Genomic DNA, 21,777 nt, shown 5'->3' with positions numbered 1-21,777 from the left:
GAGGCCTCTGCCAGGGCCTGGCTTTGACTGCAATAGCAACAGGGGAAGAAGTGGTCCAGTCCTGGCTGCCTGCTGAGCTCACAGAACTTGGTGATGGTTTGTTTGTGGGATGTAGGAGAAAGAGCGTGAGAAACTCCAAGACAGAGTCACCGTTTAGCGAGATGGGAAAGCTCTGAGGCCCCGGGTTTTGGGGAAAAAAACAAGGGGCTCCTTTTGGCCATTTCGAGTCTGAGCTGTTTACTAGAAATCCAAGTGGCAATGTGATCGGTGATGTAGTCAGCTGCCTCTCTGAGCTCTACCAGCCCTTCCTCTGGCTCTTTTCCCCTGTGAGGATCACCGACCTCCTAGCCTCCAAGCACACTTGAACCTCTCAGATGCCGCCAGGCTTCCCGGAGCCTCCTGCTGTTGCAGCCTCGGCCTGGCTCCTCTGTGCCCTGCCTACTTGCTGGGTCAAGTTTGAGAGAGAGCTTTTCCTGGGCATGAGCAGCACCTCGTGGGGCAGGCGGCAGCTGCCCAGCTCTGGAAGACTGCGCTCCACGTGCTGAGCCCACTGTGGTGGGACCCTGCTTATTCTGGTGCAGCCCCAGCTCTGTGGTCAGAGTTCTGGGCCCCATTACACGATTGGGTGCTATTCCCCAAGGTCCCACAATTGCATCCTGAGTCCAGGGCCCCCACCCTTCAGCTGAGAGTTGACTTCTGGGAAGCCAAAGAGGTAGCTTGCTCCTGTAGCAGCTTCTAGAGCAGCCAAGTGCTGGGCCCATGGCTCAGGAGGGTAACCTCCAAGAGGAGGAAGCTGAGCACCCTTAGACGCTGAGGACAGTGAGAGGGATGCATGCCGGCCGCTCAAAACTCACTTAACAAGGGGGGAAACCGATGCAGGGAGCAGGTGGGAAGACACAGTGTCTACAGCCAGTTGATGGTTGAATCCCAGTTCTCCCAGTTGCCCAGGAGCTGGCAGCACCGCCCCCACCCCACTGAACAGCCCTCTGGCTTCACACAGGCACTAGGATCACTTTATCCTAAACAAGGCACAGACGATCTTTCAGAACCAGGCTCCAGCCAAGGCTGTAGAGAGCAGGTACTCTTGGCAGAACTTGGCCTCGGACATCAAACGCGCACTTTCATGTGTGATTACTTAGCACATTCAATTTTTGAAGACTAATCTGTTGAATCCCTGCTGGGAACTGGGTTCCAATTCTGAGGACAGACATCCCCAGTTTGGGGTGGGTGAGGGGTTCTGATCTGCAGGAGGCGCACGGGGCGGCTCTTTCCCCTCCGCGCACAGCCCCTCCCACAGCTAAAGGTCATCGTCATCTTGTTTGGCATCTCCCCATCTCCCCCAACATCCCTTTCTCCACTCTCTTGTCCACCACCTTTCACAGAGGCCCCCTGCAGCTGCCGTGCTCTCTCGATCAGGTAAGTGGGTCCACCTGAAGCCATCTAGAGGTTCATGTGGCTTCTTGAAAGGAAGCTCGGCTCCCTCCCCTGCCCCCCTCTCTGCCCTCACCTCCTCCACCCTCCCCACCGACTCTGCTCCGGGCTGAGCCCTCCTCTCACCGCTGCAACCCAGGATCTCCCATCCTGCCATCCCCCTGCCCTTCCAACCTCAGGGAGCTGCCTCTGGTCACTCAGACCCAGGAGGTCTCTCCTCCACTGAATAACCTCGTGCGTCTGTTTCAAATCCATCACACCGCCTCTGCTCTCTGCACAAACTCACCTTTCTCAGAAGAGACTGGCCATTTTCTCTGCTTATTCGCTGTCTGGTCTCTCTTGGCTCACCTCTGCCAGCCAGCACGCAGGCTCCAGAGCGCATCCCTGGTCCCTGCTCCCCACAGCATGCCCAGGACCTGTGCTCACGGGCCTCTGTCGGGAGAACAGGCTCTTCACAGGAAGTGAGGGAGGCAGGAGCACGTCGGGGGCCACGCTGCCCCGGGTGGGCCTGCTCCCACACAGCTGCTGGCAGACCAGGCTGTCACAAGAAAGCAGGTTGACAGTTTGGATCAGGAGTCTTGAAATAGTTCCTTGGTGTTGAAGCAAAGTTAACTTCCTTCTGAAGGCCTGAACAGAAGGGGGAAATCTGAAAAACAGGCAATCTAAATACTATTGATTATAGGAATGAGCTTTACATTGATTGCATCACAAAGACATTCATTTTTTAACTGGAAATTTATACCTCTTAGAAATGCATTCTTTTTTTTTTTTCTGGTTAGGACATATCTTTCTTTTGTTTACACAGCACTGAGGGAAAAAACAACACTGAGAATTAGACCTGACAAGTTGCTTTCATGATGGTGCTGATCAGTACTTCTCTTGCCTTTTAAATTTCTCTTATCCAGTCTAAGGAGTCTGGCAGTTGTCTTCATGTGCATTGCTTCAAATCCTTTTGAACATATCTTGGTTACAGACCATAGCAAAGTTTCATCGATTTGCAAATAGTTTCCATGGTAGTTCCATGGTAGAAAAGAAAATCAATAATAACTGAAAATAAATGAGTTCTTTTTTAAAAAGGAAAACTACAATTTTTCTAAATGGTCAAAGGATATGAATGGGCCATCCACAGAGGGGAAAGCCCACATAAGTCAATAAACATCTCAAAAGTAATCAGGAAAAAACAAATAACAAAAAGATTCCATTTATTACCCATGGGATTAGCAAAAACCAATGTCTCATAACACTGGTTTTGGCAAGCATGTGGGGAAATGAGGATTCTTGGGTATTGCTGGGAGGAGGACAACTGGGTACCTTGGAGACAGTTTTGGGACTCCAGAGCCAAACTGAAGGATCTCACCCTATAGCCCCGTGGGTACTCCCAGCACCCTGGAGCCACGTTGTTCAGAGACAGTCTCACACGTGTGCAGGGAAACATGGGCTCCTCACCGTGGAGTCTGTCACCATGAAAAAGAGGAGACAACGCAATTGCTCCTTAGCAAAAAATGACTAAAGGGACAAATAAGATGTGGTTTATTCACTTAATGGAATAAGATTTTTAAAAAATAGAAGAATTAGGGATCTGTATAGCAAAATAAATAAACTACAAGAATAAGTTTGGGTAAAAAAAGCAAATTTCAAAAACGTTACTTGCACTATGAGGCCATTTTTGGCAAAACATACAAAAGTATATATTGCTTGTGGCTGTTTATTTGTATATCATAAATGTACAAAATCATATGTGGTAATAACACCCAGTCACTTCAATATAATGATGACTTTAGAGACAAAGAAAGGAGAAAACTATGATCAAGCTTTAGTAATATTGGTGACATAAAAAGAGAGACGAAGAAAAAGAGAACCAAAGTAAATGTGACAAAATATTAATACGTGTTTGATGTTAGTGTTGTTACATTTGTTTCTGAGTTTTTTATGCATATAAAATATTGTGAAAAATCTAATAGTGAAAATTAATAAATATATACGTAGGTGTATACATCTATAATCTTAGGTTGGGGAAGATATTTCTGAGAGGGAACACCAAGAGCAAAGATTGGTAAGAAAGATTAGTAAACTGACAAGATAAAGATGATAATCTTTTGTGCACAGTGAATACTGTAAACAAAATTAAGAAGCAAAAGATAAAATAAGAAAAGTATATAGAATATATTTGACAAATTAATGTATAAATTAACCATATCTATGATATAAAGAGTTCCTATATGTAATTAGGAAAAATTATAAACACCTCAATGTAAAAATAAGCAGAGAATGTGGACAACCAATTCATCACATGAGAAACACAAGTGGTTGATAAATACATGATAAATATTCATAGAAAAGTAAATTAAAGTCATGTTGTTTTTCACTTAGAGGATTGGCAAAGGTTTGCAACTTGATAAAAGCTCTTGACAAAGACCAAGGGAAATGAGCTTTCTTCATTGCTGTGAGAATATAAATTCATCTTTGCAGAAATTAATTTAGTATCAGAGTTCAAGATCCTTAAAAATATGCATCTTCTTTGACTTCATAATTCCACTTATAGAAATATAGCTTTAAAAATATTGGACAAACAACTAAACACTTATCCTATAAGGATGTTTACTACAGGTTTATTTATAGTAATCAAAGGTTGAAAATAACTTATTTGAGCAATAGTGATTAAATAAATTAGTGTTGTCTGTAGATGGTATGCAATTAATAAAATTTGTTCCCAAATCATACTTGTGTATATATAGTTTACACTGTACTATTTACTGAAATAACCATGTTATTATACTGCATAAACAGTCTGGTTCCATTTTCTTAAGGGTATATGCAAATATGAAAACTCTGGAAATTCATCACCAAAGTGTTCATAGTGTTTTTTATACATGGTGAGATTTTGAGTCTTTTTAATTGTTTTCTTTATATAAAGCTTAATTTTCTGATTTTCAACATGTGTATATTACTTGCTCAGTCCAGGGAGTTGCGAAGAGTCAGACACGACTGAGTGACTGAACGACAGCAATGAAACAAAAAAATTAGATTAAAAAGTAAAAGAGAACTTTTAAAATAAATTAACTTAGTAAGTATAAAAAGAACAATAACCTTTTGTAGAGAAAGTACAGGGAAACACATATATCCAGTTGTGTGAAAATGCCTGAAGGACAATTTGGCAAAACATATATCAAAAGACGTAAACATATTATGCTTTTGAGCCCAGCAATCCCACTTCTAGGATTTTTAACCTCAACCAAGATTAACAGGGGACTTGAACAAGAGTAGGGTATATGAGCAAAGGACATCTTTGCAGCATTATTGCTGATACTAAAAAAATGGAAGTAGCCTGGGCATGGAAGCAGAGGAATAGGTAAAGTAAGTATGCTACCACCTTCCAATAAGAAGCCCCACAGCCCTGCATGCGATGCAACAAAGGGGATAGATGACAGGAAAATGTAGCCATGATACAGTCTTAAAAACAGGTCACCGAACCGGATGTAGATAATGATCCCAGTTTTGCGTTTTTAAAAAAATGCCAATGGAAAATGGCATACCAGAATGTTAACTAACAGTGGTTATCTCTAAATAATGGTGCTGTAAGTAAATCTTATCTTCCTCTCTACTTTCTGAATTTCCTATAACTGCAAGCAAATTACATGCGGAAAGAGGATATTAATGTGATTCATCAGAGGAGGCCAGCTCCTCCAAGCATGGCCTGAACCCATAAAGGATAGAATTCCGTCACCTCTTTCATCCTTTAGAATGTTGTTCAGGGGCACGTGTCACATATTTTTTAGGGTAATTGCCAATTCATTTTTTAAACTTCATGTTTAAAAAACAATATTTAATGGTATTTTTGAGAAGGAAATGACAACCCACTCCAGTATTCTTGCCTGGAGAATCCCGTGGACAGAGGAGCCTGGCGGGCTACAGTCCATGGGGTCACAAGAGTCGGACATGACTTAGCGACTAAACCACCACCACCACCACCACCATTTAATGGTATTACGTACTTAAGCATATCGTTCTATGTTTAATACAAACCGCATCAAAGTATGTAAAGTAAAAATGTAAGGTCTTTTTTGTTCATGAATTTCACTCTCCAGAAACAGCCCTGCTGGCAGTTTTATTTATGCCAAAGGGCTTTCAGGCATTTTTTTTCATTTGCAAATATATTTTATATACTCCCCTTTTTTCTTTTCCACAATTATTTTATACAACGTATTCTGCAATAAACTCTTTCACCTAGCAGTAATGTATTCCAGGCATTTTTGGTCAATTAAGTCTTTTATTCTTTTCCTAATTTATTTGTCTACCCATTTATTTGCTGAGTTAGATTTTATCACTATACAAGTTATCCATAAACATTGTTTCTTTAAAATGTGGAAAGCTCCAAAGGGTCTAAACTGAAAAATAAAAATTTGCCCCACCCCTCCCTCTATCATCCCAGGAATAAGGGATGCTAGCAGTGTTTGTTTTTAAATCTCCTTTTCATCACATTTGTAACTTTAAAGAAGACCAACACTTTGATTTTAAATATATCTCTGGGCTAATTACATCAAGTCCCACTATGAAAGATGCAGAAGCCCTTCCTTCCCCACCTCCCACCTGTACCCTCTCTTCTTTATCGAAAGTTTCACTTGTGGTTGGTTCAATCTGTAAATACAAAAACTGTAAATATGAAGGGCAGACTGTGACCTTGAGAACAAGGAGGTATTTTGGCAAATCTGGGGGACTCCTGGAATCAAATCCCCATGGATATGAGAGGGCTGTGTATGGAATCAGACAGTATATATTTTTTGTGTTTTGTTTCTTTCTCTTGGCACGGTGCTCTGGAAGTTCACCATGCTAGTATAGCTAGAGTGATCAATCACAACTGCATTTCTGAGACCCATTTATCAGTTAATGGACCTTTGTGTTGTTTCCAGTGGGAGCTAATGAGTTAAGCTGCTAGGAGTGTATGCCCACAAGCTTTTGTGTTAGATGTATCCACTGCTGTTTGATAAATAACTAGAAATGAAATCTTGGATCATAGAATAGAGGCTCCCAAACTGGTTTCCCAGGTGTCTGTTCCATTTCACTTTGCTGTCGGCTTTCAACCTTGTGTGAGAGCTGCAGTTTCCCTGACGCCTGCCCAACACTTGCTTTGGTTGGTCTTTTAGCAGTAGCCATTCTGGAGGGTTTGTAGGGGTATCTCTTGGTGATTTTAATCACCATTTTCTCTAATGATTGATAGTGCTGAGCGCCTTTTCATGTACTTGTTTGCCAATCATATAATATCTTCTTTGTTCAACTATTTAAGTTGAATTTTTGTCTTCTTTTATTGAGCTGAAAAAGTTATTTATATATTCTCACATCAGATACATGTTTTTCAGATATTTTCCCCAGTCTGTGGTTTACCTCTTCATTTCCTTAATCGTGTCTTTTAAAGTGCAGACATTCTTAATTTTGAAAAACTCGAATATATCAAATTTTCCTTTCATAGTTCATGCTTTTATGTTCTAAAAGATTTTTTGCCTGTCAAAGTCACAAAGATTTTCTCCTACGGTGTTTTTCTAAAAAGACAATGTATCTTTTTTAGCAGTTTTTAGGATTTTTTCATTATCACCAGCTTTCAGCAATTTGATCATGTTATAACTTGATGTGGTTTTCTTCATCCATGAGGTTGAGTGATTTTCTCGAATCCTTGAGTTTATAGTTTTCATCAAATTTGGAATTTCCGTCTTTCACTTCTTCAAATTTTTTTCTCTTCTATCCCTTTTCTGATAATCCAGTGACATGTTTTTTTACCACATAGTACTGTCTCACAGGTCACTGCGCTTGTTCTTTTTCCATTTTTATTTCTTTTTTTATTTAAAGCTTCACTTTAGTTTCTTTTTCTAATGCTATGTATACAGTTTCCAAGGTCCTCATCTTGGTCCTTCTAAAATCCTATCATAATCTACTTTTACTTGTTCACTTATTACTGAATTTTCTAATCAGTTTCACGTTTTTCACAGATGTCATTTTCATTACTCCAGTGTCTTATTTTCATTACTTCACATACTTTGGAACAGAGTAGATAGAATCAGCTAGATTTCGAAGCTATAGGACTGATTTTTAAGTATCAGTCTGTAACTCACTCTATGGTCTTAATCAAGTCTTTAGACGTCAGCGAGCCTCAGCTTCTTCGTCTATAAAATGGGGAGGAGTGTGTCTACTAGTGTCAATACTAGACGATAAGCCCATGGCAGTGTGTCTGACTTTGAGCAGGAAGGAACTCAGGCATTCTGTGTCAGTATTCACTCTCCCATTTGATGGGCAAACCCTACGACAAAGAGTTTTTATAAGTTAATTTTAGATCTCTGTGCCTGTCAATCCATGTCTGTCGATTATCACAGATAATTACAATAACTGTAACATTATTACAGTTAGCCCCCAAAATGTCAGGGGCGTAAAACCTTTTTTTCTTTCTTTTTTGTTGTCTTTACCTTTCTCAAATTCCTGTTTGCAAGCATAAAATAGAGCCAACTTTTTCAGTCCAAATGTTCCACCACCCCCTGAAACCTGTGGAGGTGCTTCTCTGCACAAGTCTCTCTGTTTACCAATTCCACTTCTGAGTTGTGCTTAGTAAACATTGGAGAGGAGGCTGTCGAGGACCGATGATGGATAATGAGAAAGAAATTCAGGCTGTGAACAGATGTGCATTTGGGAACACAGCTGTGAGCCTCAGCTTGAGAGAACTCGGCTTCACGTCAGAGACGAGACTCAAATCCCCGTTCGGTTTCTTCTGCTTCTCCCCTCTGTCTTCAGCCTCCGGAGGATGGAGGTGAGGATTCCGCTCACAGGCTTGTTCTGAGGCTCCTGAGATACACATGTGAAAATGCTTTGCCAATTGGCAAGTATCAGAGTCATGCTGGCTGTTGTTGTAGAAAGGGAAGTTATTTCCCCCATGTCCAAAAACTATATAGAAATATATTAATATGGAAAGAATATGTGTATGGAGGACAAAAAATGTTTCTTTTCAAGACAAGAGGATCAGTGGCAGGAACACTATAAGCATTATTTATGAGAGATTATTTTTTGATTTTATTTATTTTTAGAACTTTTGTGTTGGGGTGTAGCCGATTAACAAACAATGTCATGGTTTCAGGTGAAGAGTGAAGGGACTCGGCCACACATACACATGTATCCGTCCTCCCGCAAACTCCTCTCTCATCCAGACTGTCACATAACACCCCGCAGAGCTCCCTGCGCTCTACAGTAGATTCCTGTAGGTTACCCATTTTAAATACAGCAGTGTGTATGTGTCCATCCCAAACTCCCTGATTATCCCTTCCCCCTCATCTTTTCCTCCAGAAAACACGTGTTCATTCTCTTAAGTCTGTGAGTCTCTTTCTGTTCTGGATGTCAAGTTATGAGGGACTCAAATGAAGGTCTGCCTGCAATCCGGGAGACCAAGGTTCTATCCTTGGGTTAGGAAGATCCCCTGGAGAAGGAAATGGCAACCCACTCCAGTATTCTTGCCTGGAAAATCCCATGGACCGAGGAGCCTGGCGGGATACAGTCCATGGGGTCGCAAAGTCGGACATGACTGAGCGACTTCACTATGAAGGTCTGCAGGACTATCTTTAAATCCCTTTTGCAAGTAATACTCTGGAAGTGCAGCCAAATAAAAGAAAGAGTCTTCATGAAGTGGGTGGTGAAGACAAGTGGTGAACTTGTCTGCATCAGCATGGTCAGGGAGCTAATTAAAAATGCAGACACTTGGCCCCAGACTGGACCTTTAACTGCTGGGGCTGGAACTCAGGAGTCCGCAAACTCCCAGCTGTGATCATGCAAGTTAAGCAACTACTGTGCTAAGAAATCATAGCTGACTCCATTAGGAAGTAGTGAATTCATGATTTAATTTTGTAATAAAAACAATGCAAAAAAGAAAAGAAACAAAACAGAAGTAGATTAAAGTCCACAGTCCCATCAATACCAAATATACCAGTAGTTGTTTTCATTTTGACATATGGGCAGCATGTTTTACTTATCCCTACTGTGTTTTTTTAAACAAATGTATATGGTGTCTCCAAATAAAAGAATTTTATTCGCGAGCTAGTAATTATCACAAGAATTTAGATATTATCCTGGTGCCATTTTCCCACATAATTTGCCTAACAAATTTCAAGCTTTGCTATGTCAGCAGAATCAAATGTAGGTGACACAGTAAGCATGCATCTGTATTTTAACTCATTTTCACAGAAATGCTGTCTTCCTTCCTGAAGTTCTGCTCAGCACCCTTAAACGTTTCACCACTTGAAAACAGTTTCCATCAAATTTATCATTGTGGGGAGTGAATTTCCACTGTGGAAACATTTTCAGTTTACAAAATTGAAATAGCCACATGTGTGTCTACTCATCCCTGAGTCTAAGTTGGCAGTCATTTTGGCCAAGGGCACACACAAGTCCAAATCCACTGCTAGCTCGCCCAGCAGCCCTAATATACCCAGGCAGGAGTTACAATTCTAGCAGTGGGTCCTGTGGTAGCATTGGGCAGATATTCTACTAGTATTGAAAACATTGCACAAGGCATTCACTGTGGTTTCTTGACTAATTCCATCACATGCTCTACAATCTAGCCAGTGGAAAAGCTCTGTTTTCTGAACAAGGTTTTTGTCTCCATCTCTTTGGGAAAACACTATTTCTCCATATGCGGATACCACTTAATCCTGGTGGAGTTATTCATGGCATTTTTTCCTGATGTTCTCTCATCCTCATCCTTTACTCTCTCAACTCCCACCTAACAAGTGTGAAAGGAGTGCTAGAATTAAAGCATCAGTATTCAGTAGCTTCTCATGGAACCATTAGCTGAAAATGTTGATAAGGAGCTTTTCAATGAAAGGATCAGGCTGGCATCACCTGAACCCAGATCTATCTTAGCATCTCTGAAGTGGTGCAGCTGGATATTTGAGCCTCCTGACAGATGAGCCTCCACATGACACTCCTTTGAGGCATCCCTATCAGAAAAAGATGAACCTGGGTGTAGTGAATCCTGCAGAATTAGTTCTACGTATGAGAAACACCAACAACCTCAGACGTGTAGATGATATCACTCTACTGGCAGAAGACAAAGAGGAACGAAAGAGTCTCTTGATGAGGGTAGAGGAGGAGAGTGAAAGAGCTGGTTTAAAATTAAATATTAAAAAAATTAAGATCACGGCATCCAGTCCCATTAACTCATGGCAAATAGAGGGAGAGAAGGTGGAAGTAGTGACAGATTTTCTCTTCTTGGGCTCTAAAATCACTATGGATGGTGACTGCAGCCATGAAATCAGAAGACATTTATTTCTTGGCAGGAAAGGTATGACAAACCTAGACAGTATGTTGAAAAGCAGGATATTACTCTGCCAACAAATGTCCATATGGTCAAGGCTATGGTCTTCCCAGTGGTCATGTACAGTTGTAAGAGCTGAGCCATAAACAAGGCAGAGAGCCAAAGAATTGATGCTTTTGAACTGTGGTGCTGGAGTAGACTCCTGAGAGTCCCTTGGACAGCAGGGAGATCAAACCAGTCAATCTTAAGGGAAGTCAGCCCTGAATACTCATTGGAAGGACTGATGCTGAAGCTGAAACGCCAGTATTTTGGTCATCTGATGCGAACAGCTGACTCACTGGAAAAGTTCCTGATGCTGTGAAAGACCGAGGGCAGATGGAGAAGAGGATGAGATGGCTGGATGGCATCATCGGCTCAATGGACATGGACTTGGGCAAACTTCGGAAGATGGTGAGAGACAGGGAGGCCTGGTGTGCCACAGTCCATGTGGTCGCAAAGAGTCGGACACGACTGGGTGGCTGACAACAACAGCAGCAATGAGACATAGGGAGATAGAGGAACACATTATGAGCCATTATGAGGAAGCAAACTGCGGAAAGCAGAGCATCCCACAGGACCACTGGTCTGGATCTGACAAGTCAATAGCATGCAACAGGCCCACGCAGGGACGAGGGTGGGCGGGGTGGGAGGTCACTCCAGTGAAGGTGCCCCAAGAGGCTCAGCCATCCCACACAACGTGCGAAGCTCCTCTGAATCCTGAATAGGGCAGACCGGCATCAGGAGGCCAGTTTTGAGACAACTGGGGGAAACCGATCATGGATTGGATGTTAGATAAAACCATAGAATTACTGCTCCTTTTGTTATGTGTTATAATGGCTTTGTGATCACATGAGAAAGATGTCTCCATGTCTTAGAGATGCGTGCAGAGTATGGAGGTGGCACAGCACGTTTCAAGCCATGAGTTTCATTTCACTTTAAAGTTCAAATCCTTTGTAAAATGATTTGTCTTAAAATACTTAAAGCATTTCCATCAAGAAAATGATTTCTAGGCCTTCCCTGGTGGTCCAGTGGTTAGTGCTCTGTGCTTCCAGGGCAAAGGGTGTGGTTGATTCTTGGTTGGGAAACTAAGATCCCACATGCTGGGCAGTGTAGCCAAAAAAAGGAAAAAATAAAATAAGTATTAATAATAGTATCTAAAATAATTGGTGAATCTGGGAGATGTGTATAGAGGTGTTCGTTATACTCATGTTTTATATTTTGAATTTTTTCGTTCAAAACAGTTTCAATCTAAAAAATGATATCTGAACCATCCTTTAAGGATTACCTAGTGTTTTCTCGCAGGTGGAAGTGATCTCTTCTTGCTCAGCTCACAAGATCTCTCTTTTGAACATCATCTGCATATCCCGCTTATTGTGACTTGATTGTACGTCTCTCGTCTTATCGTCCCTCAAGAACAGACATCTTCCTTGTTTCATCTCTGTGTCTTGGTGTGCCTGACACAGTATGCAGTTGGCTGTGACTGAATGAACATATGAATATAGTTTCCAAGAGCCAGCACTGTTAGAACACTTGTGATCGTGAAACACTTGCTGTTTCACGATCACAAGTGGAAAGAATGATATGCACAAGGTGAAGTACCTTCATTCAGGTTGAGTTATCCTGAACATGAGACTCAAAAAATAAGCTTCAGTTCAAGTTCTTTGGCCTCTTTTTAGTTCAGAGTCATAAGCCCATCATTGTATTCTTCTCATCTAGGAAATGGGCATTGCCCTAGAGGATTCATGGAGGGGGCAGGACTTGGAATGCTTAGAAGTTGGCAAATACTCCATAAGGATGGAAGGAACTCACCAATGGGAGGCTGGTGTCTCACATATTTGTATATGTGGAGTAATAGTCGAGTATTTATTGAGCTCTTACCTTATGGACCACGCACTGTTCTAAGATGTGCCAGTAGCACGAAATAATTCATCTAACCATTACAGCAATGTTAAGCAACTTTCCCAAGGACACAGAGGTTGAACGGAGCAAGACTGGAGTTCAGATCTCTGCATTCTTATCTTCGGTGTACTGTGGTCTCTCTCAAACACGAGAGTGTTTGTGGGGTGTCTGGCTCAGTATCTGGCACAGGAAGGCCACTTAACACATGAGAGTACCTGCTATTTAAAAAATCTTTTTGTTGCAAGGCCTGCGGGATCTTAGTTCCCCAACTACGGATCGAACCCAGATCCTCTGCATTGGAAGCAGAGTCTTACCCACTGGGCTGCCAGGGAAGTCCTGTACTTGCTCTTTAAAAGAATAAACCAGAGCCGCAACGTTGTACGTTGTGTACCTCAGTTTTTAAAAAGTAAAAAAAGTAAACCAGCGTCAAAATGATTTTTCTGTCTTGCCACCATGTGCATTCCAGGGTTGACTTCGTATAATAGAAGACATTTTCCCACTACATCAACCTCCTGCCTCTCAGATAACCTGCTTCTGGAGCAGCCAGTGCAGGTGGAGGGACTCGGAGCCATCAGCACTTCTGGGGCCATGTGGCAACCCGCCATTCACATAGGCCTCTGTCCCCTCTGACCACCCGGGCCCTCAACCCAAGAGGAAAGGTTCGGAACTTCAGGGGATCCCAGGCCAGCTCAGAGCACCGTGAAGCTGTCCTCTGTCACCCAGGTCATCCTTCAGTTACGATTCACTTAGTACCCTGTCTGCTCTGGTCCTTTCATCTGGTTTGGTCTGCATGACAACCGTATGACTTATGCTCAGGCCCTGGGTCCCTGACCTTTATGAAACCTAGGGAGCTGCACACTGTGGGTCAACATTCCCCAAACATTTTCCGTATGTTGAATTTGGACTTGAGCACATCAGCTGATGAATGAACTGCCACCTGCATGCCAACGGTTCCGTCTTGTCCAGATTAGCACTTTCATCTGAGTAATAGTGTTTGCACAACTGTTTCCATGTTTTGGTGCCTTTTCCCCTAATTTTACACAAATGGACAAACAGTCACTGGAATTACACCTGTAATTGTGGGTGAGTGCATGATTAAAAGACATCTGTGAAAGGCTAAAAATAGACCAAGTTTTTCCAAATAGGCAAGACAATTGACAGGTTATCAGTATTTATTTAAAAACATACTAAAAAAAAAAATGGTGTTCCACAATGCCAGGACCAGGATGAAGGGTGATGCAAGCAGAAAAGTGCATTGAAACTTGGTTTAATTCTGCAGAAACAAAACTGCCTCCTCGGGCCCAAACAAGAAAGTGTATTGTTTGACTTTTTCGGCATTCATCTTTGAGTATGTTTTTTCAAAAAGTCTTTATATATGAAAATGAGGAATAGTTTCATACTTCTGCATTTTATAGGTGAGGAGACTGAGTCTAGAAGATGAGATGATTTGCCCAGGTTCACCCAGCCAACTGGTCGCTTGCTTGGACCACCCCCTTCCCCTGGACCAGGGAGGAGGGAGACAGCTGTGCCAGGCTTTCCCTGGAATCCCACACCTCCCCTCTCCATCAGCTCTCGGAGGGCTTCTCCTCTGGGCTGGAGGGCTTCAGAGGCAGATGCAGTCCCCACAGAGGTGAAGATGAGGTGTCAGAACTCGAACTGTGAGCCCTGGTGATAGAGCCCCAGGCAAGGCACCCATGCACCCTCTTTGGGCAGGGAGGTCTCCTCTAGCGCCTGACTCTGTCACCCTCAGTGTGATCTTAGCAAGTCACCTGGCCACTCCATCCTCAGCAGTGAAATGAGAATAATGGTAGCCACCCTATGGATGCTATGTGCTGTGCGAAGTCACTTTAGTTGTGTCCAACTCTCTGCCACCCTATGCATCATAGCCCGCCAGGCGCCTCTGACCACGGGATTCTCCAGGCAAGAATACTGGAGCGGGTTGCCATGCCCTTCTCCAGGGGATCTTCCCAACCCAGGGATGGAACCTGCGTCTCTTATGTCTCCTGCATTGGCAGGCGGGCTCTTTACCATTAGCGCCACCTGGGAAACCCTATGGATGCTACATGAATATCCAATAAATCACTTCTATCAAATCCTTTCAACCTGTGAAATGCTGGCAACTGTAAATAAAAAGTTTTAAGGTTGAGGCTGTGTTTCAGACTACAAGCATCTCCCCTGAGGCCCACGTTGATCTCCCTGCTCCGGTCAAGGTCTGCACGGGGGTCTAACCTAGTCCAGATAAACAAGCATGAGGCTCCCTCCAACCTTCCCCTTCTCTTGCTACCCCCCACCCTCTCTGCACTACTTACACACACATAGCATACTCACGGTTGCTCTGTCACACACACACACACGTGCACATGTGTGTGCTCTCACACATACCCTTCTCCCATCCGTCCTTCACTGCTGGAAGGAGGCCAGTATCCCCCGAGTGCAGCAAAGCCCCCTGAAGCTCCTGGGACCTGCACATGCTGCCTAGGCCTTGTGCATGGACCCTGCGTTTCCTGGCTCCACCCAGCCTGAAACTGCTAAAGCATCACAGCAGGGCGGCAGCCCAAGCTCGGGGGACTGTGCTCGTCACATGCCCTCCTGATTACCTCGGGCTCCAGTCAGGGCCCCTGGGGCGGCAGGACCCTAGAGAACCCATGCGTTTAGGAAACCCATGGAAAACCATCTGCATACACACTGCTGAGGAGCTGAAGGACAAGGGCGTGTAAGTAGGGGTGATTTGATCTGAGGAATTGTGTTCATACTTCCTATCAAGTTATGTGGCTGTTCAGCTCTGTTGTTTAAGTGGACAGAAAGGTTTGCACAGAAAGTTTAAAACTGGTGGCAATAGGGTTGGCCAGACAGGACTGGTCATTTGGGCAGGCGCAGAACCAGATGTCCATGTAGGGAAAATTCTAGAAGCTGCTGCCCGCTGACCCTTTGTTGAGCCAGGAGGCTGGAAGGAGGAGGAAAAGCCTGAGACCCAGGGAGCTGTTCCCCAGTGCTGGGGCTGACCCTGGTCCAGGTCTTACACTCTCTCTGGTGCTGAGGAAGTCATTCACGTCTCTTTTCATTTTACTACTTGTACCAATAAGATATGCTTGCTGTTAGAAAATTCAAGGAATATATAAAATCATACGAAAGCAGTTAAAGTCACATGAGGTCCCATTATTTGAGATAAACAATATTAACATTTTAGGAAATATCTTTTTGGAGCCCTACTTTGCATCAACACTCCTACACACTCCCACACACACATCTTTTAAAATTTGCTTTTTCTTTCTGTGGGAGGTTGGGGGTGGGGGTGCTCTACCTCCTTTTCTGTCTCTACCTTCCCCACCAATAACCAAAGTAAACATCTTGGTGTTTACCCTCCCAAACCTAACCCTAACCCTATACAGGGGTTTCTTGTCTCATTCTTTTGTTTTTTCTGAATATGGGTAAACCTCACCCGCTTCGTTGCATCCTGCCTTTCTCACCCAACAATATGTTGTAGAAATTCCTCTTAGCCTCGCTGGTAAAGATCTAGCACATTCTTTTTAAGAGATATATCATATTTTAGAGACTTTTAAAGTCCGGCTTTACAGTTGGTAAACAGCTACAAAGTTTTTTATATTCTGATTTTTCTTGCCCCAACTATTGCTGCAATAAAGCATGTATATCTTATACATTCCTGTATAATGATGTCTTACTGTACCATGAGAGTCTTGGAAGAGGGATTGTAAATCGAAAGGTATGTATTTTTTTTCATTTTAATAGAACTTGAAAGATTGCTTTCTAAAAGTTTGGTAATATTTAATATTTTATTTGTTCAATAAATGTTTATTAAGCACTTATTCCATGCCAGGCACTGTTTTGGTCATTTAGATTTAACAATGTATAATACAAAAATCCAAGCCTTCATAAAGCTTTCAACCTAGAAATGGAGTGAGAAAGAACAGATGAATTAGCAATAATAAATACTTTTGTACCAGAAAAGTAAGAAACACATTTTTCCCTTTATCATCAACAGTTGGTATTACCATTCCTTGTATTTATTTCCCAATCTTATTGATGTAATATAGTGTTTCCTTGATACTCTGATTTGCATTTTCCAATTGGGAAGTAATTTTAGCATTTCACATGCCTATTTAGTGATTCACATTTGTGTTGGATGGATTGCCTATTTATATTTTTACTAATTTTTCTATTGCGTAGATTACATGCTAATCCCATACTTCTTGTCAATTTTCATGAGCTCTGTGCATATTATAAATAGACATTTGTCTGCCATACAGTTTGCAAATCTTTTCCCCAATCTATTGGTCATCTACTGACTTCATGATGGTTTCCTTTACTGTATAGTACCCCTAACATTTATGAATTTGCCTTTTTGTTATGAATATGTCTTTTTATCCTTAGTTTCCAGCTACTCTATCTTGGTTCATTGTGATCTCCAGCTCTGAGTCATATGTTGTTGTTGTCATTCTTATTGTTGTTCAGTCACTAAGTCGCATCTAATTCTTTGCAACCTCATGGACTGTAGCCTTCCAGGATCTTCTGTCCAGTGGAGTTCCCAGGCAAGAACACTGGACTGGGTTGCCCTTTCCTTCTCCAGGGGATCTTCCCCACCCAGGGATCGAACCTGCATCTCCTGTGGCTCCTGCACTGCAGGTGGATTCTTTACCACTGAGCCACCAGGGAAGCCTGGGTCATACGTTTTAGACTCCTAATTTTTCTTCCAAATTTTTAATTTTTAAAAAATTTTAAATATATTTTTTCAGTATACCTGAATGTGGTGTGAGATTGGGGTCCAGTTGCACTTTCTTCTAAGTAGACAGATATTTTCTCAATACCTTTTATTAAAATAAACCCTCAGCTCTCCACTGAATTAAAATGCCACCATTTCTATATGTACTGGAATCTGTTTGCATGCTTATTATTATGTTTCACTGGTGATACATCTATTCCTATTCCACTTTCATGTTATTTTGATTATACTCTCCTTTTTCATAATTTTAAAGCTGGTATAAAACTTTATTTGGTCTTAGAAACATTCAGATAATTTTATCCAATTAAAAATCATACTTATTATTGAAAGTACTTTTAATGGCTGTTGGGAACAAGAAATAAGCCATAATCAAGAAAGAGAAGAAATGAAAATAATTACAAAACAGTATGATGTAAACCTTCATTGCAATGAATTTGAAAAGTAAAGGAAACCAAAGATCTCTTATAAATCATATAAATTATCAAAATGGTATAAGAAGGAGGAAAAATAGCAAGAGACAAATTCCTATAGAAGAAATTGGAAATTTATTTAAAGATCTATTATTTAAAATCCCAGGAACATATGGCTGATTCATGTCAATGTATGACAAAATCCACTGAAATGTTGTGAAGTAATTAGCCTCCAACTAATAAAAAAAATTTTTTTTTAATTAAAAAAATTTTAAATAAAATAAAATCCCAGGAACAGAGGACTTACCAGCTGAGTTCCATTTAGCCTTTAAAGAACAGATAGCCCCAGTATTATTAAATTACTCAAGATTATAGGAAAAAAGGTGAACAGCTCCCTGGTGTGTTAGGAAGCCAGCATCATCTTAATGTTAATTCCTCATAGACTAATCACACTTGGGAATATAGATTTTCATTCAAAATAAAATATTAACAAATAGGATCTAACCATGTATTAAAAAGACTAATGCACTGCAACCTAATAGCTTTTACTCCAGAATGTAATAGAAATAAATAGAATGCAATAGAAAAAAAAATTATCAACATAATTCATTACATCAACAAATTAAAGAAGAAAAATTACTATATTAATAGATATTAAATAGGCACCTAGTAAAATTCAGCAGCCCTTACAAGTACAAACCCACTATGCCTTATCCAAAATGTGGATACCTAAAGATCTCTGAGAACTGAAATGTTCACTGTCACTTTGGCACTATATTTCATTTGATGTTAAAGGTGACCTAAACTAACAAAAGAGATACTTAAATATAAGTAAATACAATAAAGGGGCTTTGCTGGTGGCTCAGCGGCCTATAATCCGCCTGTAATGCAGGAGACCTGGGTTCAATCCCTGGGTCGGGAAAATCCCCTGAAGGAGGGCATGGCAACCCACTCTAGTACTCCTGCCTGAAGAATCCCATGGACTGGGCAGGCTGGCGGGCTACGGTCCATGGGGTCACAAAGAGTCAGACATGACGGAGGCAACTGAGCACGCACACAAATGCAAAAAAAGAGGGTCATTCTTCAAACATGTGAAGTATCAGAGCTGTTTACATTATTAGTAACTACAACTAACTAGTAATTCGTTTACATTATTATTACTACTAATAATTAGTAATTAGTATAGTACTAATAAAATTAGTACTATATTACTAATATAGTTTACAAATGTTCTGTATGAGAAATATACTAAAAAAAATACTGTGGGTTATTTGTTACAATGGTTCTCTATCCATTATTCACAATTATTATAGTCTTTTCTTTTTTCAGGATGGTTTTGAAGAGAAATAATACGAGGTGTGTGCTTTTAACTCTCTGAAAGAAACGCTTTACCGTGTTTCTTTGAGTCTAAGACACCGCTGCTCGGAGGGCTAGCGTTTATGTATCACTAAGAGAGAGGGGGAAATGCTGCTAATTACCTATGAGTCATCATTAACTGTAAGACACTGAGATGTGGGGAAAGGGGTGCAGCTTAGAACACGATGTGTATATCCAGTGGCAGTCATCCACACACCCTTCAGACCGGAGCCCTTTCCTCCGTGCGCATCTGCCTGGTGGGGGTGGGCCGGCTGTGAGCTGGAGCGTGGTGGTCTAGGGTCAGCCCAGGCTCCCAGACTGGCTCTGTGTTGATTAACTGTCTGACCAGGAGCCAGCTATTTACCATCGCAGGCCTCCCACTTGCACTCATTTTGGAGAACTGAAGGATGATATGAGATAGGTGAAGTTCTGGGTCAAGAGTAAGCTCTCGCCGAACAGCTGCGCCTGGAGTGAGGGTGGTGGCGACATGGTGGGGATGCTGGGGCCTTTCCCACATCTGTCACTGAAATCTCTTTATTCAAGAAAAATCTTGATCATATTTCCTTCGCCTCTAGAGAAGTTTCCTGTATATTACTGAGAAGTTGACCTTAGGTGCCCATGCTCTCATTGTGCTGTAAATTACAGCATCTCATCAGAAAACCTGAGCTGGAAAGAACCTCAGAATGTTCTAATGGTCCAAGAGAGGAGATGTGATCTTCCCAAGTGAAGACTGCCAGATGCGCTGGTCACCTCTTTCTAGATAGCAAGGCTCCTGTCCCCAGGGCCTGGGGTCCACCCCAGCAGGTTTCTGGCACTTTCTTCAGACCAGACCATCTCTGAGTCCTAAACCCAGGCATCTCTCCTCTCTGGACCACCTCTTCCGGCTCTTGGAAAAAGATGCAGACAAGCTTAGCCCTCCCAAACCCCTTCTGAACCCATGTTCTGACTTTGACCTCACGTTCCTCGTTACTCCCTCTCTACCTTTATAATCGGCCACGGGAAGGGGTTTGGGGGTTCTCTTGTGCACAGAGGTTCTGAAAACTTACATCGCTGATCTGCTGTGTGCTCTCTGACAGGATGGGAGTGGTGAGCAGCAAAAGGCAGGTCAAGGAGAAGGGCAGGAGTGGATGGAGCCCTGTGAAGACCAGCACCCCGAGCAAAGAGCCCCCGCCACTGCCGCCTCTGGTGAGTGACCTGGGGACCCAGCTGGAGAGGGTTGGGGACAGGAGCACAGAGCCCACCTGTGCGGCTCCAGGGCTGCTGCCTGCCTCCAGCCAGGGCCAGCACCATCTCGAGATAACTCAGGGCTCTGACAAACAGGCCCCCTCCCACGGCCACCCTGGCTCAAGTCGTGGTGGTGGTATAGTATAAAATTAAGCAGCCAGGTTGTTGAGTCAAAATTTATTAGCTGTGTACTTTGAAGCAGGTTACTTACCTCACCTATGCCTCAATGTCTGCATCTGTAAAATGGGTACAGTCAGAATGTCTTTCTGATGGGGCTGTGACGACATGCAGTGCATATACAGGTACAGAAGGCAATACCATATTGCTTTTAGTGCAGGACCAGGTCTGGTGGGCCCACCTGTTAATTCTTAGCTAGTTTTCAATGGGCAAGGGCAGCCTGAACAGAAAAGGAAATAAAAAAATGTCAACTTGAAAAAAGGAAATTGGGGGAGTGTGGAGCATTTAGCAACATCTGCTGCCCCCACCCCTGCCCAGAAGCTCCTGGAAATCATTGTCCCCTTCGTGGTTCTGGTCTGCTCACAAAGCACCATTTGACAGTACCATCCCCAAAGATGCCCTTTTAGATGACTATTATGACTCTTCCCACCTGGCCACCTACCCCCTTTTCATTTGGGGCAGCTGGGAGTCATGCCTGGATCCCCACTCCAGATCTCTCTACCCCCATCAGCATATCCATCTGGCCATTGCTTTATTCTGACAGTGACCTGAAGTGGTTGGGGGACAGGGGATTGCTAATCCCATTTTCTAGAGAAATCTCCATCTATGTCCCAACTTAGTGCAGGGCTTGGCAAATAACGAAATGTTTATTGAATGAACGAATGATTCACTGGGCAAACTCTGACTTAAATTGAGTTTGTTACTTGCTCATAAGTGTTAGAGTTTGAAATGTTTTTAACTTTTTTAAAAAGTCACATAATATATACTAATTACGGAAAAAAATTATAAATACTCATTTGTCCCACTGCCCAATGATGCCGAGATTTTTCACTTTGGAGCTCTTGCCTCCAGACCCCTTTCCTGTGTGCTATTTATGTGTTTATATTTTCAAGGGAACCATGCGATACATGCCGTTTTACAAAATGCTACTTCAAAATTGTGTTCAATAAATATAGAGTACACAAAGAATTTTTGTAACACATACATCAAGTTGAAAGTAAGAACAAAATGAACACCCAGCACAGCACCTCCTCATCCTCAGAAGCAGAGAGTGACTGGTTGAGACTGTCTGCTGCCCCCGTCCATCCTGGTCACCTCGGCTCTCACTGACCTGAGTGTTTATCATTTCTTAGCCTCCCTTTTTCGGTGTGATCACATATGTGTGCATTTCTATACACTCTTCAGTTTGATTTTGCCCTTTGAATCAGATGGCACATATTCGT

The 21,777-nt window shown here is 42.3% G+C and overlaps 1 protein-coding gene across 2 annotated transcripts in view; it reads left to right on the top strand.

Annotated features, from left to right (window-relative positions):
• Positions 1-21,777, top strand: part of BLK (BLK proto-oncogene, Src family tyrosine kinase) — a 51,258-nt gene that overhangs the window by 12,219 nt on the left and 17,262 nt on the right. The window contains exons 1-2 of one of the 2 annotated variants that reach the window (XM_065907978.1): positions 1,376-1,416; positions 20,230-20,338. In XM_065907978.1, coding sequence (XP_065764050.1) covers positions 20,231-20,338 — 108 coding nt within the window. In that variant the 5' untranslated portion in view covers positions 1,376-1,416; position 20,230. Of the gene's footprint in view, positions 1-1,375; positions 1,417-20,229; positions 20,339-21,777 lie in introns of those variants that run through there. The other variant, XM_065907977.1, reaches the window with a different exon arrangement.

The sequence above is a fragment of the Muntiacus reevesi genome, chromosome 17 (assembly GCF_963930625.1).
Source record: "Muntiacus reevesi chromosome 17, mMunRee1.1, whole genome shotgun sequence".
In the NCBI taxonomy this organism is placed as follows: domain Eukaryota; kingdom Metazoa; phylum Chordata; class Mammalia; order Artiodactyla; family Cervidae; genus Muntiacus; species Muntiacus reevesi.
This window is presented reverse-complemented; position numbering and strand designations above follow the sequence as displayed.